General features: G+C 34.8%; 1 protein-coding gene across 1 annotated transcript; it reads left to right on the top strand.

Annotated features, from left to right (window-relative positions):
- The first annotated feature begins 19,862 nt into the window (after positions 1-19,862).
- LOC131073883 (uncharacterized) lies at positions 19,863-22,584 on the top strand. The gene is made up of 4 exons (XM_058010387.1): positions 19,863-20,160; positions 20,242-20,406; positions 20,528-20,961; positions 22,489-22,584. The coding sequence occupies exons 1-4, from the start codon at positions 19,863-19,865 to the stop codon at positions 22,582-22,584; spliced, it is 993 nt and encodes a 330-aa protein (XP_057866370.1).
- Positions 22,585-23,262: the final 678 nt, after the last annotated feature.

Raw genomic sequence — 23,262 nt, 5'->3', positions numbered from 1 at the left:
GCATAACTCTGATATTTTGAAATTTCATTGCCACTTAAGGGCCTGTTTTGGCACACCATGATCCTGCACATACCCATAGGTCCAAAATATCTTATTATGCCCAAATCTCAGGTTGTGGCTCTGGGGGGGATATCTGTAGTAGTCTGTTTTCCACAATTTACTTCAAACATTCCTTGTTTTACGCTAATTTCCTAATTCACATCCAATCTTCAACTAGAAAGAGGGGAAAAACTTATAACCAGTGAATCTAATCAAAATTTGAGCCTTTTCCATATTTTAATAGTTTCTAGATCTATTAGGTTCACCCCTCTTTCAATGTAGTGGTTCCCAAGGAAAAGTTAATGGTTTTACTATCCTTATTGGTGAAACCCTAGTTTTCCCACCAATATATTTTGGTGAACCCAACTTCTTTCATGCTTATTTATGATTTGTGGTCTCAGGTCTAATTTGTAGCCATTTAAACAATGAAATTTTCACTCATAAATCATATTTTAAATTTATTTAAATAAATTTAGTGTTAATTTCAAAATAACCCTAATCTATTTTTATAAAATTGACTTGTGAGTTCCATAATTTTTCAATTGTGTTTTCAAATCTGATTTAGGGTTTTTTATAATGGAATTTACTAAATCTAGTTTATTTTCCATTTCACATATGATTACATTTATTTTTAGTTACATTTATCAAATTGATGTGTTGGATAATTTTGTGTCAAAGGTGAAGGAAACCTCGAATTCCCTAACTATCTCCTCTAAGAAAGGATCTAACAAAAATCTCTCCTTTTTGGATAAAGCTAAAGAAATGAGCTAAGATAGGAACCTAGTGATGTCCCACACCAAGTAGGCCATCAGTTCGGTGGGGTGTGTTTTGTTCTATTTTTTGGTCTTTTGTTTTTTCTTGTTCATGGTCTAGGTTTAGTTTGTTATGGTATATGCCTGCAAGGTTTTGTTCCTTTTTGGTAGTAAGCATCATGTTCTTGGGCCCTCACTCCTCGTAAGCCCTTTTTTTTTGTTGCTCATTGGTTTTTTGTGGTTATGTAAAGGTTCAGGCCTCTCCCAGTTTAATATATTCATAGCATTATGTAACTATCATTATAATGAACCAAATACTAAGGGGGGCCTTAAATAGGAAAAATGAGTTATAATTTAAGAGAAATAAAGTCTCTCTCTTTTAATATAATATGCAATTCAGTTTCTACCTTGCATGTTATATCCACATATGTCACATCTTTCTTTTTCTCACTTAGGGTACCCATAACAGTAGTTGAACATTATTCTCTTGCGTTCTTAAGAAATATAATCAATTCACATACTTGATCAATCCTAATAGTCTTGAACTCCTTTCATTTGAAGCTCAAACTTGACTCATAAGCTTCACAAAATAAATCAATGTATATACTAAATCTTTAGGTGTGTGATTAAAACTTGGATATAAAATAAAGAAGCAACAAACCTTGTCCAAAAATTGGATAATGATTCCTCTTCATAAATACTAATTTCTAATAACACTTAAATAAGAGATACATGATCAACATCAAACAAATATAGTTTATATTTATTATTAAGAATACTTTCATAATCTTTCTTTTCATTTGTATATTTTGTATCATACACCTCCTTGTTGCATTTTAAGAAAACCTTTTCATCACTAAATTCATTATAACGTACAAGATCATAGACCCTAATATCTTATAAACAATTACTATTAGTTTAAAATATTTTCTTATTTGAGGTTATCTGACTATCACAATATGCTAAATCATATTATTGACATTGAAGAGAATGTACCTATCATTTTGTAACTTTTTTTTTGACATTTATTGAATCTAAACTCAAACTATTAGTTAATAATTCTCATATATAAGTTGAACACATTTATATCCTTTGATAATTAATTTTCAATCACTAAATCCTTATAAAGTTTCTCCATGTAAACTACTCAATAATAAGTCTCTTTGAAGCTTATAGGTATTTGCCTTTGAAATTTAGTAGACAACCTAGTGCCCAGAGAAAAACCACAAAATGAACTTGAAATATTGACTTGTCATTTTCTATATATTTTCTAATTTATTTCATACCTTGTATAACTTTTTTATAAAATTAAAAGAAAAACTCATTGTTCGCCTTTATTTTTTAATAGATTGCTAAAAAAAAATAGATGTAAGACCATTAACACATGAATATTGGTGATAAAAAGTAAATATAATATCTTTTTAGGAAGAAAAATGATGTTCACCAAAACAAAGAAACTATTTCCTATCCTCACCTCATAAATATCTAATAAAATAACTCATCCAGATATCTTTATCCACAAAATTACGTAAAGTCTAAAAATGGTTAAATGTGATTACTATTTCTTGAAACATTATGTCCACCAAACCAAGGCATCGAGTTATAATATTATTGTGGCATGAGAATTGTTTTACATTTCATCCAATATATGTCTAACTTACATGCTTATTGGACAAAATGGGGTCCAATATATTATTGAAATGAAAACCTCAAGTTCCTCCAAAAGATTCTTCAATTAAAACAATATCATGATCTATGTATTTTTCTTGAGATTTTTTACTTCTTGTGCATGTACATTGTTAGCACTAGGTTATGTATTAACACATTTATATGGGCTAACCTATCGCATTGAAAATTTATGAAATTCTTCTTAGATAATAAAACCTTATGGGCTAAGTATGAAGAAGGGATATATTCATTTAAACCTATAAACATAACATCTTTATATTACTCAAAAATAAATTCATTATCATATGTCTATCTTTTATTATTATTAAAAGGGATGATCTATAATACCCTATACACTAGCTATCTATGCTTTGAATTTTAAATTTTAAGTAAAGATAATTAATCTTTCATACAAACAAAAATTTCTTACATGAATTAAGCTATTCATTCTTTAAATGAATTTTAGATCTACCACATTAGGTATAAAAAGAGTATTGCAAATAAGATTCTTATACTAATATTTCCACCTCTTCAAAGAGGGAAAACCCCTTGAATAAACTTAAATATTTCCAAAGGTAAAATAAATCTTTAATTTCAATCCAACAATAGAATATTAAAACTTGTAAGAAAAGCTAAGAGTTAAGGCACCAAGTTTGTATTCTTAATGATCTATTAGAAAAAAAATTAACAACAATTTTCTGAATTTATAGATTTAAATTTCAACAACCTTCAACAACTAAATTAAAGCCTACTTCCATATAAATAGAGTAAAACATGGATTAAAATCAAACTACTAAACAAAAAATAACACTAAAATAAACCTAATATAGTTGTCCTTATCTTGTAGATCATAGACTCAAAAATTCCCTTTTATCCTAAATATACAACTCTACCTACGTAGTAATATATAGAACTTTAAAATCATTCATGCATATTAGTCTCATGGGGCCTTCATTGTCTAGGAAATATTATATCACGTGCATTCATATTTGGGGGTTTAATATCTCAAAAAATGAGCTCAATATATGTTAGGACCCAGAGGCAACTGAGATGGGAGGGGGTAAATTAGTTGTCTATTAATTTCAACCCAAATATAACTTACTCAAACTTGATGCATAATACCGGTAAACCAAACTTTATGCCGGTTAACAGTTTAACAATTAATAATAATATTGGTGAAGCTTAATGCATGAAACAGAAAGAGGAACAATATCCACAACACATAGCACATAGATTTGTACGTGGAAACCCTGTAAGGGGAAAAACCATGGTGGGAAATGTTACCCACAATCAGATGATACTACTGCAGATAGTATGTGTATAACAATGGGGTCTGCACATGCAGAAAGGCCAACTGCCTAGAGCTCACTGCTCAATCACAAGATAGGAGTCACACTGACTACAATTGGATGGTTAAACCCAATGATAATGTATTGCTCAAAATAGCATCTTCTATGCTCGATTTAGTACTGGTTAAGCTCATATAATCACCTTCATACCTTCCTTGAACCTTCTCTATGGTCTTCTCATATGATCTTCAATATTCGCACACACCATAACCTTTTCTTCTCTGCTCATACCATTCCCATACCTTATATTTCATCTCAAAAATGAGACCTTACATATATACCAATCCTAAGACCAAATGTGTAGGTCAGCTCACTAAGAATATTATAATTAAATCAATTACAAATGAATCAAGATGCGATGCATCATGTCGTCTCAATACATTTATAATAATAACCAATCAATGAATCATCTCCATAATGTGTCATGTTGATCTAGAATAGATAACGCATGTCGGTGTGTAACCTAGACCAATTTGTCGGCAACAACAAATATGTCAACTTGATTAGACCAATAACCATAACAACAAAACAAAGTATCCAAACCATGTCTTTGACATAACCAAGTAATCTCCGGATGATAATAGATCATCCTCAGTACTGATGAACATTATAACCTGCCAGTGAACAGTATATAGGTGACTGTGCATAAGTCACTAAACATGTCGGTGAACACAATGTGTTGGTTCAACATAACCAATGTAACCATAGATCTCCAGAAGGATAAGTGTTGATAAGTGTTGACAGCAATGACAAAACCAATGCAACACATCTATAATACCAACAATCTCCCCCTTTGGAATTGATGGCAACACAAGATGGAAAAACATCTAAGTGCCAAAATTAGAATGCCAAAAACTAAAAACCAACAATCTCCTGAAGAGATCAATTACCAGAAATCAAAATGCAAATGCAGAGAGTAAACATCTCTCCCCCTAGAATAATGATTCCTAAATACAAATTTTTTTCGTAGATATCTCTCCCCCTTTGACATCAAGTGCCAAAGCAATACAAATACTAGAACACAAAACCAATTACAGTAACCAATAGATATAGCCAACTACTCTCCCTAAGAAGTAGCTCTCCTCCATCAAAGCCGGAAAAAGGTTTCTCTGTTAATTTTTGTCGGTCTGATGCCAATCTCCAACTGTCTAAGTCTCTACTGGTGAGGGTATTGCCCCAAGATTCTCTTTGAGATATTCAAAGGTTTCTTTAGGCAAAGGCTTTGTAAAGATATCTGCAATATGCTCTTAGTATTCACATAAACCAATTTCACTTCTTTTGCTTCAACATTCTCTTTCAGAAAATTGTATTTGATAGAAACATGTTTAGTCTTGGAGTGAAATATCGGATTCTTTGATATATCAATTACTGTTGAATTATCACAATAAATGATTATAGGTTATTTGCATTTTACCTTTATGTCCTTCAACATTTTCTTAATCCATAATACCTGAGTACAATTAGTTGTTGTTGAAACATATTCTGATTCTGTTGTTGATAGTGATGTACAACTCTGTTTCTTGCTCAACCATGAAATCAATCTACTACCAAGAAAAAATGTTCCTCCAGCGGTGCTCTTATTTTCATCTACATCTCTTGCCCAATTTGCATCGGTGTATGCACATAAATCAAAATTTTCATCTTTAGGATACCATAAACCAAGATTTGTTGTTCTTTATAGATACCGAAAAATCATTTTCATTATTGATTCATGATTTTCTTTAGGATTAGTTTGAAATCTTGAAACAATACATATTGCATTCATAATATCAGGCCTTGTTTGTGTCAAATACAGTAAACCTTCAATCATAGATTTATACCATGTCGGATTAACAGGAGCTGACTCATCCTTCAATTTCAATTTATCAGTTGTAGTCATAGGAGTACTTACCGGTTTAGAGTTTTCCATACAAAATTTCTTCAGTAGTTCCTTCAAGTACTTTGTTTGACATATGAATATACCTTTATCAGTCTGGGAAATCTGCAATCCTGGTGTAGGAGCACCCTTCTAAGGGCTCCCACCATTTGTTTTTGTTGTGATTTTGCTTCTTCTTGAAGCCATGTAATGTAATAAGAGCCAAGAGCTCATTCGTTTTGTTTAGGTCCTAGTTTTGGTCCTAGGTTCACAAGTCTAGGTTGATTTTTCTCTTGGGATTGAGGGAATGTGGGCCTATTGATGATTTTGGGGTCCTTTTGGCATGGTTGTGTCCAAAGGATAGCCTAATAAAGGCCTAAAAGCCAAGAAAAGCAACATTGCAAAAGTTGCTTAAAAGTTGCAAAAAGTTGCATGACAACTTTTCAAAGTTGTCATGCAACTTTTCCACCAAATTGGTCATAACCTTAGCTTGGCATTGGGAACCCTAAATTTGGCACATAAATCGAGGCAAAGACATTATAAATTGTTGCAAACCCTAAAATGATGGGTTAGATGTCAGATTGTACGACCAAAGGAAAAACAACTTGACTGTGACTGTGTTTTTGTTGCTAGTCGACACAAATGGAGCATTAAAGGATTGATAATGGATTGTTCTGGAAACTAAATTGTGTTGAGAGTCTTGTATAGTGTTTATACTTTCATTTTGAGAATTTAGATTAGGTTTTGTTTTGCAGGTTTTGTGTGCTTTGTAAATATTTTGGTAATTACCTCTTCACTATCGAGTTTTGGACTGCTTTGAGCAAATGGGTTGGTAACTCCTATCCCCATTGTGGAAACACCATGAAACCATGGGGTATAGGAGTACATACCTTGTACAATATCTTAGAGGAAGCAGGGCCATGGAGAATCAAGGAAAACCTTTCAAAAACCCACTCCTAGGCGAGACTGGTCTGTGCCCAACTAGGAAGGGTCAAGGTTGCAGAGGTCCGTGAGAGAAAGGAAGGACAAGGAGGGAGGAACAATTTGGAGAAGTTGAAGAGGGGTGTGTGGAGAATCATTGGTGAGAAGGAGGAGCTTCCACCAATCCAGACAAGGTGGTGAAGACAGCAAACCAACTATGTGACCTTGGCAGGCCTAAAAAACCCTTAATTTCACCTAGGGCAGTGTACGGACACTTGGGGGCCCAAAACTAGGAAAATCCTTGAGCCTTTGATAAATGAATAGCAGTCCCTTTGGGAAGTTTTACAATTTTTGGCATTATTTGCAAGAGGAAGCCCTAAAAGTCCGGAATGGAGGCCTAAAAGGGGCTCATTCCTTGTAGCCCTATTTTGTAGGAAAAAAAGCAAAATTGTGAAATCAGTAGCAAGAAGGAATGTCAAAACCTCTTGGGGGTACATGAGGGGTTGGAGAAACATGTCAAAGACCTATCCTATCCTTGCTAGGACTTGAGAAGGTGTAGGAAGAGTTAAACCCTTATTAGCCTATGTAAGGTTTTTTGAAGCTTATGAGTAGGTGAGAGCTTAGGAGAAGAATCACATGTTGTCGGTGGGTGGATTGGGCAAGGTCAGGGGATCCCGCAAGAAAGGGAATACCTAGAGACCCTAAGGTGTGGTTGGAACACCTGGTGATCCAAGGAGAGGATCAAAGAGCATAGACTAGGCTAGTCTATCCCAAGCCCATTCCCATCAAATCCTAAAAAGAATTTTATCTCCCCAATCATAGACATTTCAAATTCTTCCTGCATCTTATTAGCAAAATCCTTACATAATTCATCTTCTCCTCCAAAAATGATATCATCAACAAAAACTTCAATAACCAAGATGTCATCATTAGTCACTTTGAAATATAAGTTGTTGTTAGCATTACCTTTAGTATAACCAAGCTTCAAAAGATATTTGTCCAATATAGCATACCAAGCTCTGGGAGCTTGCTTCAATCCATATAAATATTTCCTTAATCTGCAAACCATATCTTTGTCATTTGTCAAATAAAATCCATCAGGTTGCTCAATGTAAACTTCCTCTTCAAGATCACCATTCAGAAATGTACATTTAACATCCATTTGATATACTTTATAGTTCTTATAAGCTGCGAATGCAAGAAATAATCTGACTGCCTCAATTCTAGCTACCGATGTAAAGGTTTCATTATAATCAATTCCCTCTTTCTGTGAATATCCCTTGCACACTAATCTTGCTTTGTTTCTGGTTACCTTACCATCTTCATTAAGTTTATTTCTGAATGCCCATTTAGTTCCAATTATAATTTTGTCTTTAGGTCGGGGAACCAATGTCCATGTGCTATTCTTTTCAATTTGTTCCAATTCATCTTCCATAGCTTTAATCCAATTTATATCTTCACATGCTTCAATAACAAATGTTGGTTCAATTTGAGAAATTAAACATACCTCTTCCTTTGCCATTCTTCCTCTAGTCATTACACCTTGATACTTATTCCCAATTATCTGACTTTTAGAGTGATTCAGTCTTACATACCTAGGTTTATTCACTTGCTACAGTTCTTCACTCACTGTGGAATTCTCTAATGATGTCGGTGTGACTGGATCCACATTCTGTACCAGTGCACTCAGTGTAGGTTCATTTATGATCATCTCAATTGCCAGTTCAGAATCTACAGACCTTGAATTTCCTCTAAATTGTTCATCTATCTTCACATTTGCACTCTCAATGATCTTCTGCAATCTTTTATTAAAACATCTATATGCCTTGCTCTTAGATGAATAACCAAAAAATATTCCTTCATCACTTCTAGGATCAAATTTACCAACATACTCATCTCTCCTAATATATTATTTGCTTCCAAATATTCTGAAGTATTTAAGAGTAGGAGTATTACAAAACCATAGTTCATGAGGGGTCTTACCATTTTCACCTTTGATGTGAACTCTGTTGACAGTGTAAACCGTTGTATTCACTACTTCTCTCCAATACACATGAGGGAGGATTTCTTATAATATCATGCTTCTAGCTGCATCCAGAATAGTTTTGTTCTTCCTTTCCAGAACTCCATTCTGCTGAGGTGTCTGAGGTGCTGATAGTTGTCTTTTGATTCCATTCACTTCACAAAATGTATTAAACTCCTTAGATGTGAATTCACCTCCTTGATTTGATCTTAAACATTTGATTTTCTTACCGGTTTCATTTTCTACCATTGCCTTGAATAGTTTGAATTTCCCAAAAGCTTTTGATTTCTCCCTGAGAAAAGTAACCCAACACATTCTGGAATAATCATCAATGATTAGCATAAAATATCTATCTCCCTATATACTTCTAGTTCTTGCCATACCACACAAGTCAGTATAAATTAAATCAAGAATATTATTGGATTTCTCTGGAATACTTTTAAAAGTTGTTCTAACTTTCTTTCCCATTTGACATTCCTTACATACTGGATTATGAGGTTTTACAATCTTAGGTAAATCCCTTACTGCCTTAGTTGTACTAATCTTTACAATGCAATCAAAATTCACATGATAGAGTCTCTTATGCCATAACCAACATTCATCAATATGTGAAATCAAGCATGTCTTTTCATTGTTATTCAAATGAAAGATATTACCTCTAGTCTAATTACCGGTTGCAATCTCCAAGCCAGTTTTGTTCATGATTTTGCATTTACCATTCTTGAATTGTAACTGAAATCCCTTTTCAACTAATTGACCAACACTCAAAAGATTATGCTTCAAACCTTCAACATAATAAACGTTGCCACTATTGTGCTTACCATCGAAGATATAGTGCCTTTTCCTCTAATCAAACAAGCTTTATCATCCCCAAATCTTACTAGACCTCCATTGTATTCCTGAAAGGATAAGAATTTACTTTTATTGCTAGTCATATGATGTGAACATCCAGAATCAATGATACATTCATCCTCTTCTTCAATTTTAGCTATCAGGGCCTGCTCTACTGGTGGAATAGTAGGTGGTGGTTGATCTTCTTTTATTGCAACAAAAGCCCATCCATTTTCTACCGGTTCCTCATCAGAATCATCAATAACTCCATCAACATAGTAACATGATTTATCTCTATTCTTCTTAAATCTGTATCTCTGATATTCAGGGTTAGGCTTATATGTTCTTTTAGCTTCTTCTCTCAATCTTGCATGTCTATCAAGACATCTAGATGCCATATGACCAACTTTATTGCAGTTAAAACATTTAAATGGTGCTTTACCTTCATACTTACTTCCAATTGGACCTTTAGGAATTTTCCTTGCAAATAGTGCTTCAAGTTCTTTCAATTCTTCATTTTCCCTTCTGATATCTTCAAGTTCTTTTGCATAAAGTGCTTTCCAATCAAATTTCTCAGATGATGATGATGATGATGTAGATGATGATGCTTTGAAGGCTAAATTTGTCTTAATTGTAGCAACATGACCAAATTTCTCAAGGTCAAATGTTGAAAGTTTTCCAACCAAAGTATCTCTAGATACTAATGTATTAGGCATTGTTCTCAACTCACTAATAGTAGTTACTTTCATTTTTTATGCCACTGGCAATGCTCTTAAAACTTTAGAAATAATCTCATCTTCACTTAAGGATCCTCCACAACATTGTATACCCAAAACAATTTCATTAACTCTTTCCATAAAAGCGGAAATTCTTTCATCTTCTTCCACTTTCAGATTTTCATACCTGACCCGAAAGCATTCCAGTTTTGCAATTTTGATAGTGGTATCTCCTTCATTCAATGTCTCCAATTTATCCCAAATAGCTTTAGCAATAGATCGGTCTAATAATCCCATGATTTGTTGATCTGACAATGCGCTCAAAAGTGCTTCTCTTGCTTTGCAATCATTCTCCTAATCTTTACCCAATGTTGGTGGATTAGGTTGATTCTATGTAGGACTAGCATAGCCATTCATTGTAACATCCCATATGTCTCTTCCAATGCAATTCAGATGTGTCTCCATTCTGATCTTCCATATACCATAGTTAGTTCCATCAAGTTTTGGACTATCCTTCCTGAAAAAGTTAGTTGCCATAGAATCTGCTCAAGCTGTTAGACTTCTGCAAAAAGAGGACGTAGCTCTCATACCAATTGTTACAACTCAAAGGAAACTGAGAAGGGGGGTGAATCGGTTGTCTATTAAATTCAACCCAAATATAACTTAATCAAATTTGATGCATAATACCGGTAAACCAAACTTTATGTCAGTTAACAGTTTAACAGTTAATAACAATATATGTGAAGCTTAATGCATGAAATAGAAAGAGAAACAACATCCACAACACATAACACAGATATTTGTACGTGGAAACCCTGTAAAGGGAAAAACCACAGTTGGAAACCTTACCCACAATTAGATGATACTACTACAGATAGTATGTGTATACAAATGGGGTCTGCAAATGCAGAAATGCCAACTGCCTAGAGCTCACTGCTCAATCACAAGATAGGAGTAACACTGACTACAATTGGATAGTTAAATCCAATGATAATGTACTTCTCAAAATAGCATCTTCTATGCTGGATTTAGTACCGGTCAAGCTCAGATATCACCTTCATAACTTCCTTGATCCTTCTCTATGGTATGCTCATATGATCTTCAATATTCGCACATACCATAGCCTTTTCTTCTCTTCTCATACCATTCTTATACCTTATATTTTATCTCACAAATAAGACCTTACATATGTACCAGTCCTAAGACCAATTGTGTAGGTCGTCTCACTAATAATATTAAAATTAAATCAATTACAAATGAATCAAGATGTGATGCATCATTTCGCCTCAATACATTTACAATAATAACCAATCAATAAATCATCTTCATAACATGTCAAACTGATCTGGAATAGATAATGCATAACAGTGTGTAACCTAGACCAATTTGTCAGTAATAGAGAATATGTCAACTCGATTAGACCAATAACCATAACACCAAAACAAAGTATCCAAACCATGTCGTTGACATAAACAAGTAATCTCTAGATGATAACAGATCATCCTCAGTACTGGTGAATAATATAAACTGTCGGTGAATAGTATACCGGTGATTGTGTATAAGTCACTGAACATGCCAGTGAACACAATGTGTCGGTTCAACATAACCAATGTAACCCTAGATATGCAGAAGGATAAGTGTTGATAAGTGTTGACATCAATGACAAAACCAATGCAATGTTAGGATTCCCAAAGATATTGAGAGGGGGGTGAATCAGTATCTGACCAGTTATAAAAATTTCTGAACTTATTATATGAAAAGCGTTCCAAAACTGTGTATCGGTAAACTAAAATTAATGCAATAAATAAGAACAAAAAGAACAACATGAAAAGCACACCATAAAACAATATATTAGCGAGGAAACCCATTGTGGGAAAAACCTCGGTGGGATTTGTGACCCATGATATTCTCTTACTAGCCAATAAGAGAATATTGCTGTTACAATAGGGGCCTACACATGCAGGAAGGCCAACTGCCTAAAGGTCACTGCTTACATACAAAAGAAAAGTCTCACTAACTTACAAAAGTGGATTATGAAAATCCAATGTCATGTACTGCTACAAAAGGGCATCTGTTATGCTAGATCCAGTACCGGTTTAAGCTCTGTAATAATCATAAACCATTATCCAAAGTCTGCCTTATAATTCACACATTAGGTCTACAAATAATCTAACCACATCCATACCATATATCCTTCTCACAAAATGTTTTCTAAGATCTCATACTTATATGAGTCTTATTATAATCCACCATGTCGGCTTACAAAAATATTTTACAATAAAATATAAAATATAATTAAACAAAATTCTTGTCGGCCATGGTGCCGGTAATCAATCTTTTCGGTGTCAGTGAACTGTATGTCGGTGAAGAGTTTGTTGGTGCCAGTGCCTGCCGGTATCATATGATTGTAAGGTTGCCATCAATGACTATGCCTTCAATCACCTACAATTTCTCATTGGAGTGTGCATTTGCCAACAATACCCCCCTTTGGCATTGATGGCAACACTCATGAGAAAAATCCAAAAGGTATCCAAAAAAAATGTTGTCCAAAAGAATCTGCCAAAATGTCTTATCAAAACTGTGTTATCAAAATGTGTGCTCCCCCTGAGCTAATGTTATCCCTGCTAATCATTTTTCTCATCTCTACTACTCCCCCTTTGGCATCAATGACAAAGGTTGTCATTCACTGTCAATGGAGTGTGGCTCTTGCCTAGATCCTTGTAATGGGTGGGTTACAATCTGATAGATGTCTACCAATGCAAAATTTTGACTGTTGCTAAACCTTTCACTGTCTTTTAATACCGCTTCTATTCTCTAAATTGTACCGGTGAGTAGGTGCATTTTCTCTTCCGGTGTCTTAAGTCCTGAAACCAAAGCCTCAAAAATTTCTTTTCTCAAAGAAATGAGGTAATCCAGTTTAGGTCCTAGTTTGGATTTTAAATCCTTTACCTTAAACTTTATCTTTTCTTTATCTTTTTCTAACTTTTCCACTTTCTCCTCAAGAACCGCAATATTCTTTTCAACTTCCAAAAATGAATCCGATGTTCCTATTAAGTTGTCAACAATATTATTGATGTCTTTTTGTGCTTTGTTGATCTCTAAATCTATGTCCTCTGTCAAAATATCAATTTTTGCAGGTATCTCTATACAGTTTCTTGAAATCCAAAATTATTTTTCCTAGTGTCGGTAATAAGGTTTCCATTTGTTCCTTATTCTTCTTCACTATTTCCTCAAAGAATTTTTCTTTCTCCTTATTCATTTTTTCCTTGAATGTATCTTCAGTTATCTGGTCCATTGTTATTAGGTTGTCGGTTATATACTTAGACAATGTGTCTAATTGGCTCAAAGAATCTTTATTGTCTATGTTATACTTTGGAGAAATCAACTTCAAAATTGGTAAGTGTGATCTATAGACTTATAAACTTGTGCATTACACTGTTATTTTCTTTATTGAATCCATGAGTACATCTGTTAGATTTGTAGGCCTAAATTCAGTCATTGATGTGTCAGATGACTGTCCAACTATTCTCACAATCTGTAGTCCGTCGGTTGTAGTGATAGCTTTGCTTTCCTCTTTCTCCAGAGGGTCAGTTTATGTTTGCATTTCTACTACCAAAGGCTTGGGATTTTCAAATATAGTTGGTGGTACCTGAAAAGGAGCTTGTTGCTCTACCAGTTTCTTTGTGTTTTCCTTAGCAAGAGCCTGCTGCTCTGATGGTTTTTCTTTTTGTGCTTCAGATGATTTCATTATAGTGTCCACTGCTGGTTTTTCTTTATTTACCTCTATGATGTCTACTGTCAGTGACTGTTGGTTTTTTAGTAGTTGTCGGTGCCTCAGTAGATGCAACAGTATGCACATTTGTGGTCTCTGCCTTTCCAGTGTCCGGGGATTCATTTGATCCTTCAGTTTGTTATTCCCCAATTCCAATGTTTTCAACTCCAACATTTTTTGCCAGTGGCTCAGTTGCCACATCTGTCTTCTCAATTGATTCCTCTTTTTCCTCCGATATCTCATTTACTCTTCCTTCCATTAATGCTACATTTCGGTGTCCAGTTGAGAACACTATCCGGTTGGCTTCACTGATCTGCAAGTAGCTTTTCTATTTTGATTTTCTTGTCTAACTCCAAAATGGCTACCCTTCTAGCTTCTAGTCTTCTGTACAGATCATTGGGTATGTCATCTATAATCTCCATCAAAAATTTCTTATAAATGTCTAAGTGTAAGATTACACTGTTTTCTATGCTCTCCCTTTCATCATTGGATAATGTATTATACAGCTTGCTGATATTTGTTAGTTTTCCATCTTCAGTAATCTCTTCCAAAAGATTATCAAAAGTAGGAATAACTTGTTTCCTCTTCTTTGGTGTCATCTTTTTAGCTGGGGGCCTCACTTCCTATTGTTTTTGTCTTGTCTTTCTGGGTGTAGGTGAGGGTGTCGGTGAGGGTTTTCTTTTTCTTTCTACCCTTTTGAATACAGACGGTATCTCATTGTCAAAAGAAGTAGCAACCAATGAGAGATGTGTCTCCGATTGTAGTCCTTCCTATTCACTCTCCTTAATACCAGTCTTATTCAAAACATCTTCCCTTATTGCTTTTGTCTGTCTTCAACCTCTCCTAACTATCTGCTCAGTTTTCTTAACTCTTTTCTAAGATTGAAATCCACTCTCAATTGTTTTAGCATTGCCAAATACTTTTTCTTTCAGTTCCTTAGGGGCTTCTAAGAGGGCTTTTGCATAAGTTTCAACTATGTTGTCATCAGCCTCATATCCCATCTCTGTAACCCAAACAGTCCTAGGGATAACTGCCTCCATCCAGATTTCATCTTTCTTAATCACAAAGCATATCTCTTTTTGATACTTATCAACAATTTCTTGAGATAGCCTTATTCTTGTCTTCATTCTTGCTTTCAAGGTTTGAATATATTCATTTATGTTTTTCTCTTTGTCGTCTCCCATGTTGTTTAGTGTGTCTAACAGTTGCTTTCCTACCGGGATATCAAAACCAAAGTATTTCTTACCAATACTGGGTACTTCCTTGGTAATATATAACATTAAGCATACAAGCAAGTTACCAAATCTAAAAGTTCCCTTCTTATCACCTTTGATTTTCTTTAAGTTGTCTATCAGTTCATCTTTAATCCATTCACATACATCAATTCTTGCATTGTCATTTACCATGTCATATGCACTTTTAATACATAAACTAGAAACTAAGTTTAGTTTGTTTGCATGTGTAGCCTTACAACCAAGAATCATACTGACAAATCTAACATTGATGTCCTTCACATCAATGACTCTTAGGGATCTTTTGCCAAATTTTGTGCTGGTTAAGTTCATCACAGTGTCATTTGAAACTTTCTCAGTTCTGTCAGGCCTTCTACCAGTAGAAGGTAAGTGTGTCACTGCCCTAACTGCCTCTTTAGTGATCTTATGGATGGAATCCAACCAAAAGAGCTCTCCATGAACTCTTCTCAAGACTATTCTTATCACATCTTTAGGAAAATCAGGGATACTAAGAATGTCCACAAAGCCTAGGGTTTCCACTATCTTGTGTTCCACTTTAACATTACCATTTTCATCACAAATTTCAGTTCTATACATGTTCATTATTTCTTCAGCTCCTAGTTCCTCAATATGACAATGTATATACATTCTAGGATCCTCTGCATAAACTACTCCCTTAGGTGTTTTCGAAAATGCTCCTAGGGTATCATCTTTCTTTGCAATTTCGGGAATAAGTTTGAACATGGGTCTAGGACGCTTGATAACCTCAATCACAGTAGGGTTTGCGATAAATTTAGGTGCAGATGAAGAAGCCATAGTTATAAATACCTTAATCTGCCTTTAGGATGAATTTCTTGGATGAATTGCTTCACTTTTCGGTAAGGATGCCTTCGCTCGAGATTTTCGTGCTCTCTAGAGATTTGAATGCTCGATGAATGAAAAAGGAGCCAAAACACTTGCTTTATAATATTATTTCTTTCAACTGCCACATTTAATGCCTACCAATTAAGTCAAAAACTTAACTCATATGCCGGTAAAGAAGTGATTCAACTTCTCACCATCAACCAAGGGTTAATTAGCATGTTTTCAATTTGTTGACATACCCCCAAAGGATTATTTCTCAATTAGATGAAGAATCTCCTGTCGGTGGAGTGATACTTTGTTCTACCGGTGAAGGAATAGCTTCACTAACATTCATGTCAGACTTTTTAATCCATTGTTTTGAAAATTCTTTCTTTACCTCTTCAACCTTTTCTTTACCTTTCAAACTGGGTCCTTTGTTATTTGTCAGTGATGCCTTACTTCTACAGAATTTTGCAATATGTCCAATTTCGGTACAAGCATAACAAGTCACATTGTTTTTCTAAATAGCTTTCCCATATCCTATGTTGGTATGTGTTCTACATTGATTAGATAGATGTCCAAATCTTCCACAAATATAACATCTTACATTCATTCTGCAATTTTCTGAATTATGACAAACATTATTGCAGTTAGAACATTGACCGGTGGGTGTAGTAGTGTTTTGATAATTTCTAGATCTACACTAATTTTCTCTATGGCCATACTTGTTTTAGTTGAAGCATTTCCCATTAAACTTATAAGGTGAGTGTATTAGTGTTCTAATAATTTCTAGATCTACACTAATTTTCTCTATGGCCATACTTGTTATAGTTGAAGCATTTCCCATTAAACTTAGAAGCATTAGGTTGTCTTACCGGTTTGTTGTGATCATGATTGTTTGTAGTACCGAAGCTTTCACCAACTTCAAAGCCAAGGCCATTTGTATCTCCATTAGGTTTCTGACTCTTCAGCATGTCATCAAGTTCTTCTGAACTTTTCTTGAATTTCTCCTTGTGTTGATTTGTGGTAGCCAACTCATTTTCCAAGAAATCTTTCTGTCTCATGAGTTCAGTTCTGTCATTTTGTGTATGCATCAAATTTGTCTTTAACATATCATTTTCATGACCGAGTCTTGTGTTTTCATTTCTAGCATCATTTAGTCTTCTAACCAAGTCATCTTCATTATTTTTTCTATATTCAACGTCTTTACTAAATCTCATAGACATATCTTGCATCTCGTTCTTCATTGTACTTTTTTCTTGTCTCATCTTGTTCACAAGGTCATTAAGAGTTTCTTTCTCGTCATCATCACTCTGCATCTTCTCCAAAAGTTCTCTTCTTTTGTTCTTAGCAATAGTGAGATTTTTATGAAGTCCTTGAATGATTTCCTATGTAGCCTTCAGATCATCTTCACGTTTGATATTCTTCACTTTTTCTGCATCATAGTCTACAAGAGATGTTTCAAGTTTCTTCCTCAGGTTCTCCATCTCTACCGGTGTCAGAATCTTCCTCAAGTTGTTAGGCTTTTGAAAATAGAGGACCAGACTCTGATAACAATTGTTAGGATTCCCAAAGATACAAAGAGGAGGGGGTGAATTAGAATCTGACCGGTTATAGAATTTTCTGAACTTATTATATGAAAAGCGTTCCAAAACTGTGAACCGGTAAACCAAAATTAATGCAGTAAATAAGAACAAAAAGCACAACATGAAAAGAACACCATAACACAATATTTTAACGAGGAAACCCGGTGTGGGAAAAACCTCGGTGGGATTTGTGACCCATAATATTCGCTTACTGGCCAATAAGAGAATATTACTATTACAATAGGGGCCTACACATGTAGGAAGGCCAACTACCTACAGCTCACTGCTTACATACAAAAGAGAAGTCTCACTGACTTACAAAAGTGGATTATGAAAATCCAATGTCATGTACTGCTACAAAAGGGCATCTGCTATGCTAGATCCAATATCAGTTTAAGCTCTATAATAATCATAAACCCTTATCCAAAGTCTACCTTACAATTCGCACATTAGGTCTGTAAATAATCTAACCACATCCATACCATATATCCTTCTCACAAAATGTTTTCTAAGATCTCATACATAAATGAGTCTTATTACAATCCGCCATGTCGGCTTACAAAAAGATTTTACAATAAAATATTAAATATAATTAAACAAAATTCCTATTGGCCATGGTGTCGGTAATCAATCCTTTTGGTGCGGGTGAACTGTATGTCGGTGAAGAGTCTGTTGGTGTCGGTGCCTGCCGGTATCATATGATTGTAAGGTTGCCATCAATGACAATACCTTCAATCACCTACAATTTCTCATTGGAGTGTTCATTTGCCAACATGCAACACATCCATAATATTGTAACTTTTAAAGGTTAACAAACTCACAAAATTTACATAACAAGGAATTGCAATCTTTTTTTGTCTTCATTTATCCTTTTCTTCTTTCTTCAAAATTTCATGAAGTTAGTGAAATTATAAAATTTGCAACATCATGAACCATATATTTTGAAATAATATGGTAGCTTTTCAAGGTTAACAAACTCACAAAATTTACAACACAAGGAATTGCAATCTTTTTTGTCTTCATTTATCTTCTTCTTCTTTCTTCACAATTTCATAAAGTTAGTGAAATTATAAACTTTGCAACATCATGATCCATACAAACCTTCAAACTCTTTCTACCTTCCTTTGTCAAGGTTGTGCGAGGTTTGTGAACTTATGAACTTTTCTACCCTTTAAACAAACAAATCAATTGCAACAAGATGGGAAAAAACTTATATTTTTTAAAATTTTCGAGGCATGTGAAGCAGGTAGCGCTTTAAAACACTAGGCACTTTAGGCCACACTAATGTATGGGGCAAATCAAATGACAAAAACCTGCCTCTTCCTCCCTTTGCTCCTTAATTATGAATAAATATAATTATATTGTTTTCTATTTTGAGTTATAACTTCATTTAAACTTTCAAGGTGTAATTATTTCTACCCAAGATGTAATTATTTCTACCCACCTTTTAGTAATATAAATACTATTCATTAAAAAAATGTTACCAAACACTTGTCACATTAAGACTCTTCATATATCATTGAGAGTCACTAAATCTTAATAGCTTAAAATTTTGGAAAAACAATGGAAATTTTTTTATTGAACATGAACTATTGAAAAAGATTAACATATATAAAAAAATAATATAGGACACACATATCTCACATTTTCGTAGCCTATTGGGCATTCCTTACACCGTAAAATTTTAGAAATGTTCAGTGCGTTGACAATGATAGATTTAACTAATCAATCTGATCTTTTCTGCAACTCTCTTTTACTGTTTGCCTTTTTTTCAACCTTCTTCATAACCCAGTTACTTCGTGGTCTATGACGAGATAAAATAAATAATAATAGAAAGGGATAAACAAAATTGGGTCAACAGTTATTGGATCGCCAGTCTGCAAGACCATTCAACACTCCATTTCGCAAGCCAAGACAAATAATTGTTCAAAACAATATTTACAATAATATTTTCGTGGATTCCGAGCAATGAGCATGCAGATACGGTTCTTAACTAAAGTATTTAAGAAACATACTCTGATTGAAATTTCATTTCTAGAATGTTGGACTTGAAATTCTCGATGTGTTAGAAGTTTGAACGAAGTTGCTTGATTCTTTCCGTGTAAGAGTGAATTAAAAGACTAAATCGCAGTGAATGTGAAACGCGCATCCTGACTGCTGAATAGACGTTGCCAAAAACTCTTTACAAATATATTCGTAGTTGGCATTAATGTACAATGTTTGGAACACTTAAACGTACTCCACAGATTTGATATATATTCGTCTTTCTGAAGGAATGGACAGAAGACTGTACGCTGCTGTTACGGGTGGCGATGTGCATGCTCTCACCAAGTTGATCGATAAAAGACATGAAGAAATCCCGTCAGGAGGCAATAAACCCCTTAATATGGATCGCTATTACGCCCCTCTTAGTATTCTCCACGAGTTAACGCCAGGAGGGAATACGGCCCTTCATTTGGCAGAATATTACGGCCATCTACAAATTGTTCAAATGTTCCTCAAACTTTTCACCGACGATATGGAATTGGGGGATGAAGAAAGTGGTCAATTTGTTTTAGCCCAAAATTTACAAGGTAACACTGCTCTTCATGAAGCAGTCAAAGGAGGACACTAACAAGTAGTCGATGTTTTGTTACGCGAAAGTGCTGAAATAGGTAGTATTACTAATAAAGCCGGTCAAACTGCTTTGTTCAGAGCTGCAGAGGAAGGTCACGAGGAGATTATATTGAAACTACTTCCTCTAATGTCCTCTCAATATGACAGGAAAGCACGCGATGGCCACACACCTCTCCACGTTGCTGTCTCCCACGGCCACAAAGGTTTTCTTTGCTTTTGTTTTGATAATTGTCAATTTGACTTTGATTTTTCTTTCATTTCTATTCATTCTCTCATTGTGTACATCTTAATCCAATTGTGCAAATGTGGTTGAGAGTCTTTTAGATCAAAAGCCAGACCTTCTTATGGAAGGTGATAATTTTGGCAGGACGCCGCTGCACAGCCTTGCTTATGTTAAAAACCCATCAAAGATTGCAAAACTACTTTTGGAGAAAGATATATCTTTGTGTTATAAGGTGGATAGAAACCACCAGTCAGCGCTCCATATAGCAGTGATAGAGGGGAATGTGGATTTAGTAAAAGAAATATTAACATACGGCCGAGACTGCTTAGAAATTGTTGATGAGGATGGGGGAAATGTTCTTCACTTGGCGGCTGAGAATGCAGTTCAAATATTTGAAAAAATTTCGAGGCAACTCAATTTTTTAATGCTATCAATAATCTCAAAGGATCTCATTAACAATCTTGATAATCATGGCAAAACCCCTTTAGACATAGTGTTGGAGAAAATGAGCCACGACCAAGGCCTTTTCTCTGGGGTAAGTGACAGCATATTTTATCTTTCTTTATTTTTTGGCTTTACCTAGGAGGGATATTTAGACTAACCCCACATCAATGAAGAGTCTACATATTCAACTGCAGTTGTGCTCATTTATGCCATTTATGGCAAACAAGAAGACTCCCTACTCGTGAAGACCTCTATAAAAGGATTGACGATAGCATTGGTAGCGCTAGTCGCAGCATTTGCTGTGGCCATTTACATCAACGTTGAATCAAAGTATAGATGGGTTGCAGAGATTGTGAGGGTGATGGGGTTAGGCGTTCCCATAGCCATATTAGTTATGATTCTTCGTTCCAAACATTACATTTTCAGCGAAGATGAGAGATATGTCCGAGCCTGCGTTATAGGTGCCCTCCTCTCGATGTTAGTTTTGATTCCCTTTAATACTCAACTAATGTCAGCAATCTGGGCTACGTTAGCCGTTGTCGTGTTCTTGGTAGCGGTGATTTTCTCTACGAAAACTTTGGAGCCCATCTCCAAACATTTTGCCCATAGATACATCCCTTTGTCGTGTTCTTGGTAGCGGTGATTAAGATTTTCTACTCCTTTTGGGGTAGAATTTTGCGCATAGATACATCCCTTGGGATTGCTGTATTAATGTGTGTGCTTTGGAAAAATGAATGAGCACGTTATTAGTTCAAATATTCTGTGGACACTATGACTCTCACAACTTCGTCCCCTATGCATTCTGCATTCTCCTTTCAACCATTTTACGCTGTCCACATGCATAATAACAATGATGTTTGGAAGAGATAGTAGATGGATGGAAGTCAGGAAAGGGTCAAATATGAACAGGCATGGGAAAAAGAAAATTGAAAAATGATAGATGAGTAATAGAATCAAAGGTCAATTATTTTCCAGATTGACAGATCAAATATAGGAGCTGTGTAAAATTTTCTAACCTGCACAATATGGATCTAGCAAGAAGAGAAGAGCAAAACTTGCAGTAGAAAAATCAGAAGAACAAATGAAAGCAATAAAGCCATTTTCATTACCATATTCAAACTTGAATGAATTACAATTGGTTTATAGATCACAGGAGCAGAAATTATGCATTAGATGCACGGAATTTCTGGAGATCAAGAACTGTTTGCATGAAACAGAACTAGAAGATGAAGAGGGAGTTAAAAACAAGAACTCCTTGGTTAGCTTAAACATAAGCAACAATGCAAATCACAATCACCGTAAATCACGGGGAAGACTGCATGTTAATTTGCGCTAACACCCCCCCTTAAGCCTAACTAAGGAGAGATATGGATCTTGGCAACAAATCTTTATTAAGATCCCAATTACAAAGAAGAAAGGAGAAAACCCAATTGAGAGAAACTCCCGACCATTATTCAAACTATAGAAGAAAGCTGCAATTATCGATGAAGAAGAACTGCAAATAAATCCACACTGCAATAGGATTGTATCAAAATCATAGAAACCACTGCATGAGTACCTCTGGGATACTTTGAAAATGCAGTTGTACATATTTTGTATTGCTCAAATTGATGAACAGATAGGTACACAGTCTCTGAATATAGAAACTGACCATCTGAAGACAGGAAGATATGAATCTGCAAATGTGCTTCAAGCTGAAGAACTGCAAAGATGACTTTTGGTTGGGATGATGCCATTGTATATCCATTGCTCAATAATGTCCCGCTAGAAAGAAACTCTAGAAGCACTCGAGGATGCAACTCTGGAATCTCATATAGTCAGGAACCCTGCTAGAAAGAATCTCTAAGAGCAAACAAAGTTGCAACATTGGAATCTCATGTAGACAAGAATTTAGAACAAAAGAACATTTTTGGCTATCAATTGGAGGAAGAGTGCATAGAAACTTTAATCTTCTATTTTATTCAGGAAACTTATTGAAAGAAACCTATACTAAATGCATTAAGAAAAACCCCCATATAAACTTTCTAAAGTTCTGGTTTTTTTTTTTTTACAAAGCCCCAAATTTTCCAGATCTTTGTCATGTAGTGCTTGCAAAGCACATACAATTTTAAAGAATCAATATGAGAAAAAAAAACAAGGAGCATGCAAAAATGAGGGAAAGAATAAGCATGCATCTAGTTTCAGAGGTCTACATCAACTTCCATGGTAATGCTAATCTTTATAAATCTGCAAAAAAAATAAATGTTCTACTCCTTTCTTCTAGCTCCCAGGCTCTATTACCATGTAAAATTTTCTAACCTGCACAATATGGATCTAGCAAGAAGAGAAGAGCAAAACTTGCAGAAGAAAAATCAAAAGAACAAATGAAAGCAATAAAGCCATTTTCATTACC

This window comes from Cryptomeria japonica, chromosome 9 (genome assembly GCF_030272615.1).
Source record: "Cryptomeria japonica chromosome 9, Sugi_1.0, whole genome shotgun sequence".
NCBI classification, from domain to species: Eukaryota; Viridiplantae; Streptophyta; class Pinopsida; order Cupressales; family Cupressaceae; genus Cryptomeria; species Cryptomeria japonica.
The sequence above is the reverse complement of the archived record's forward strand: the minus strand, read 5'-3'. Positions and strand labels throughout refer to the sequence as shown.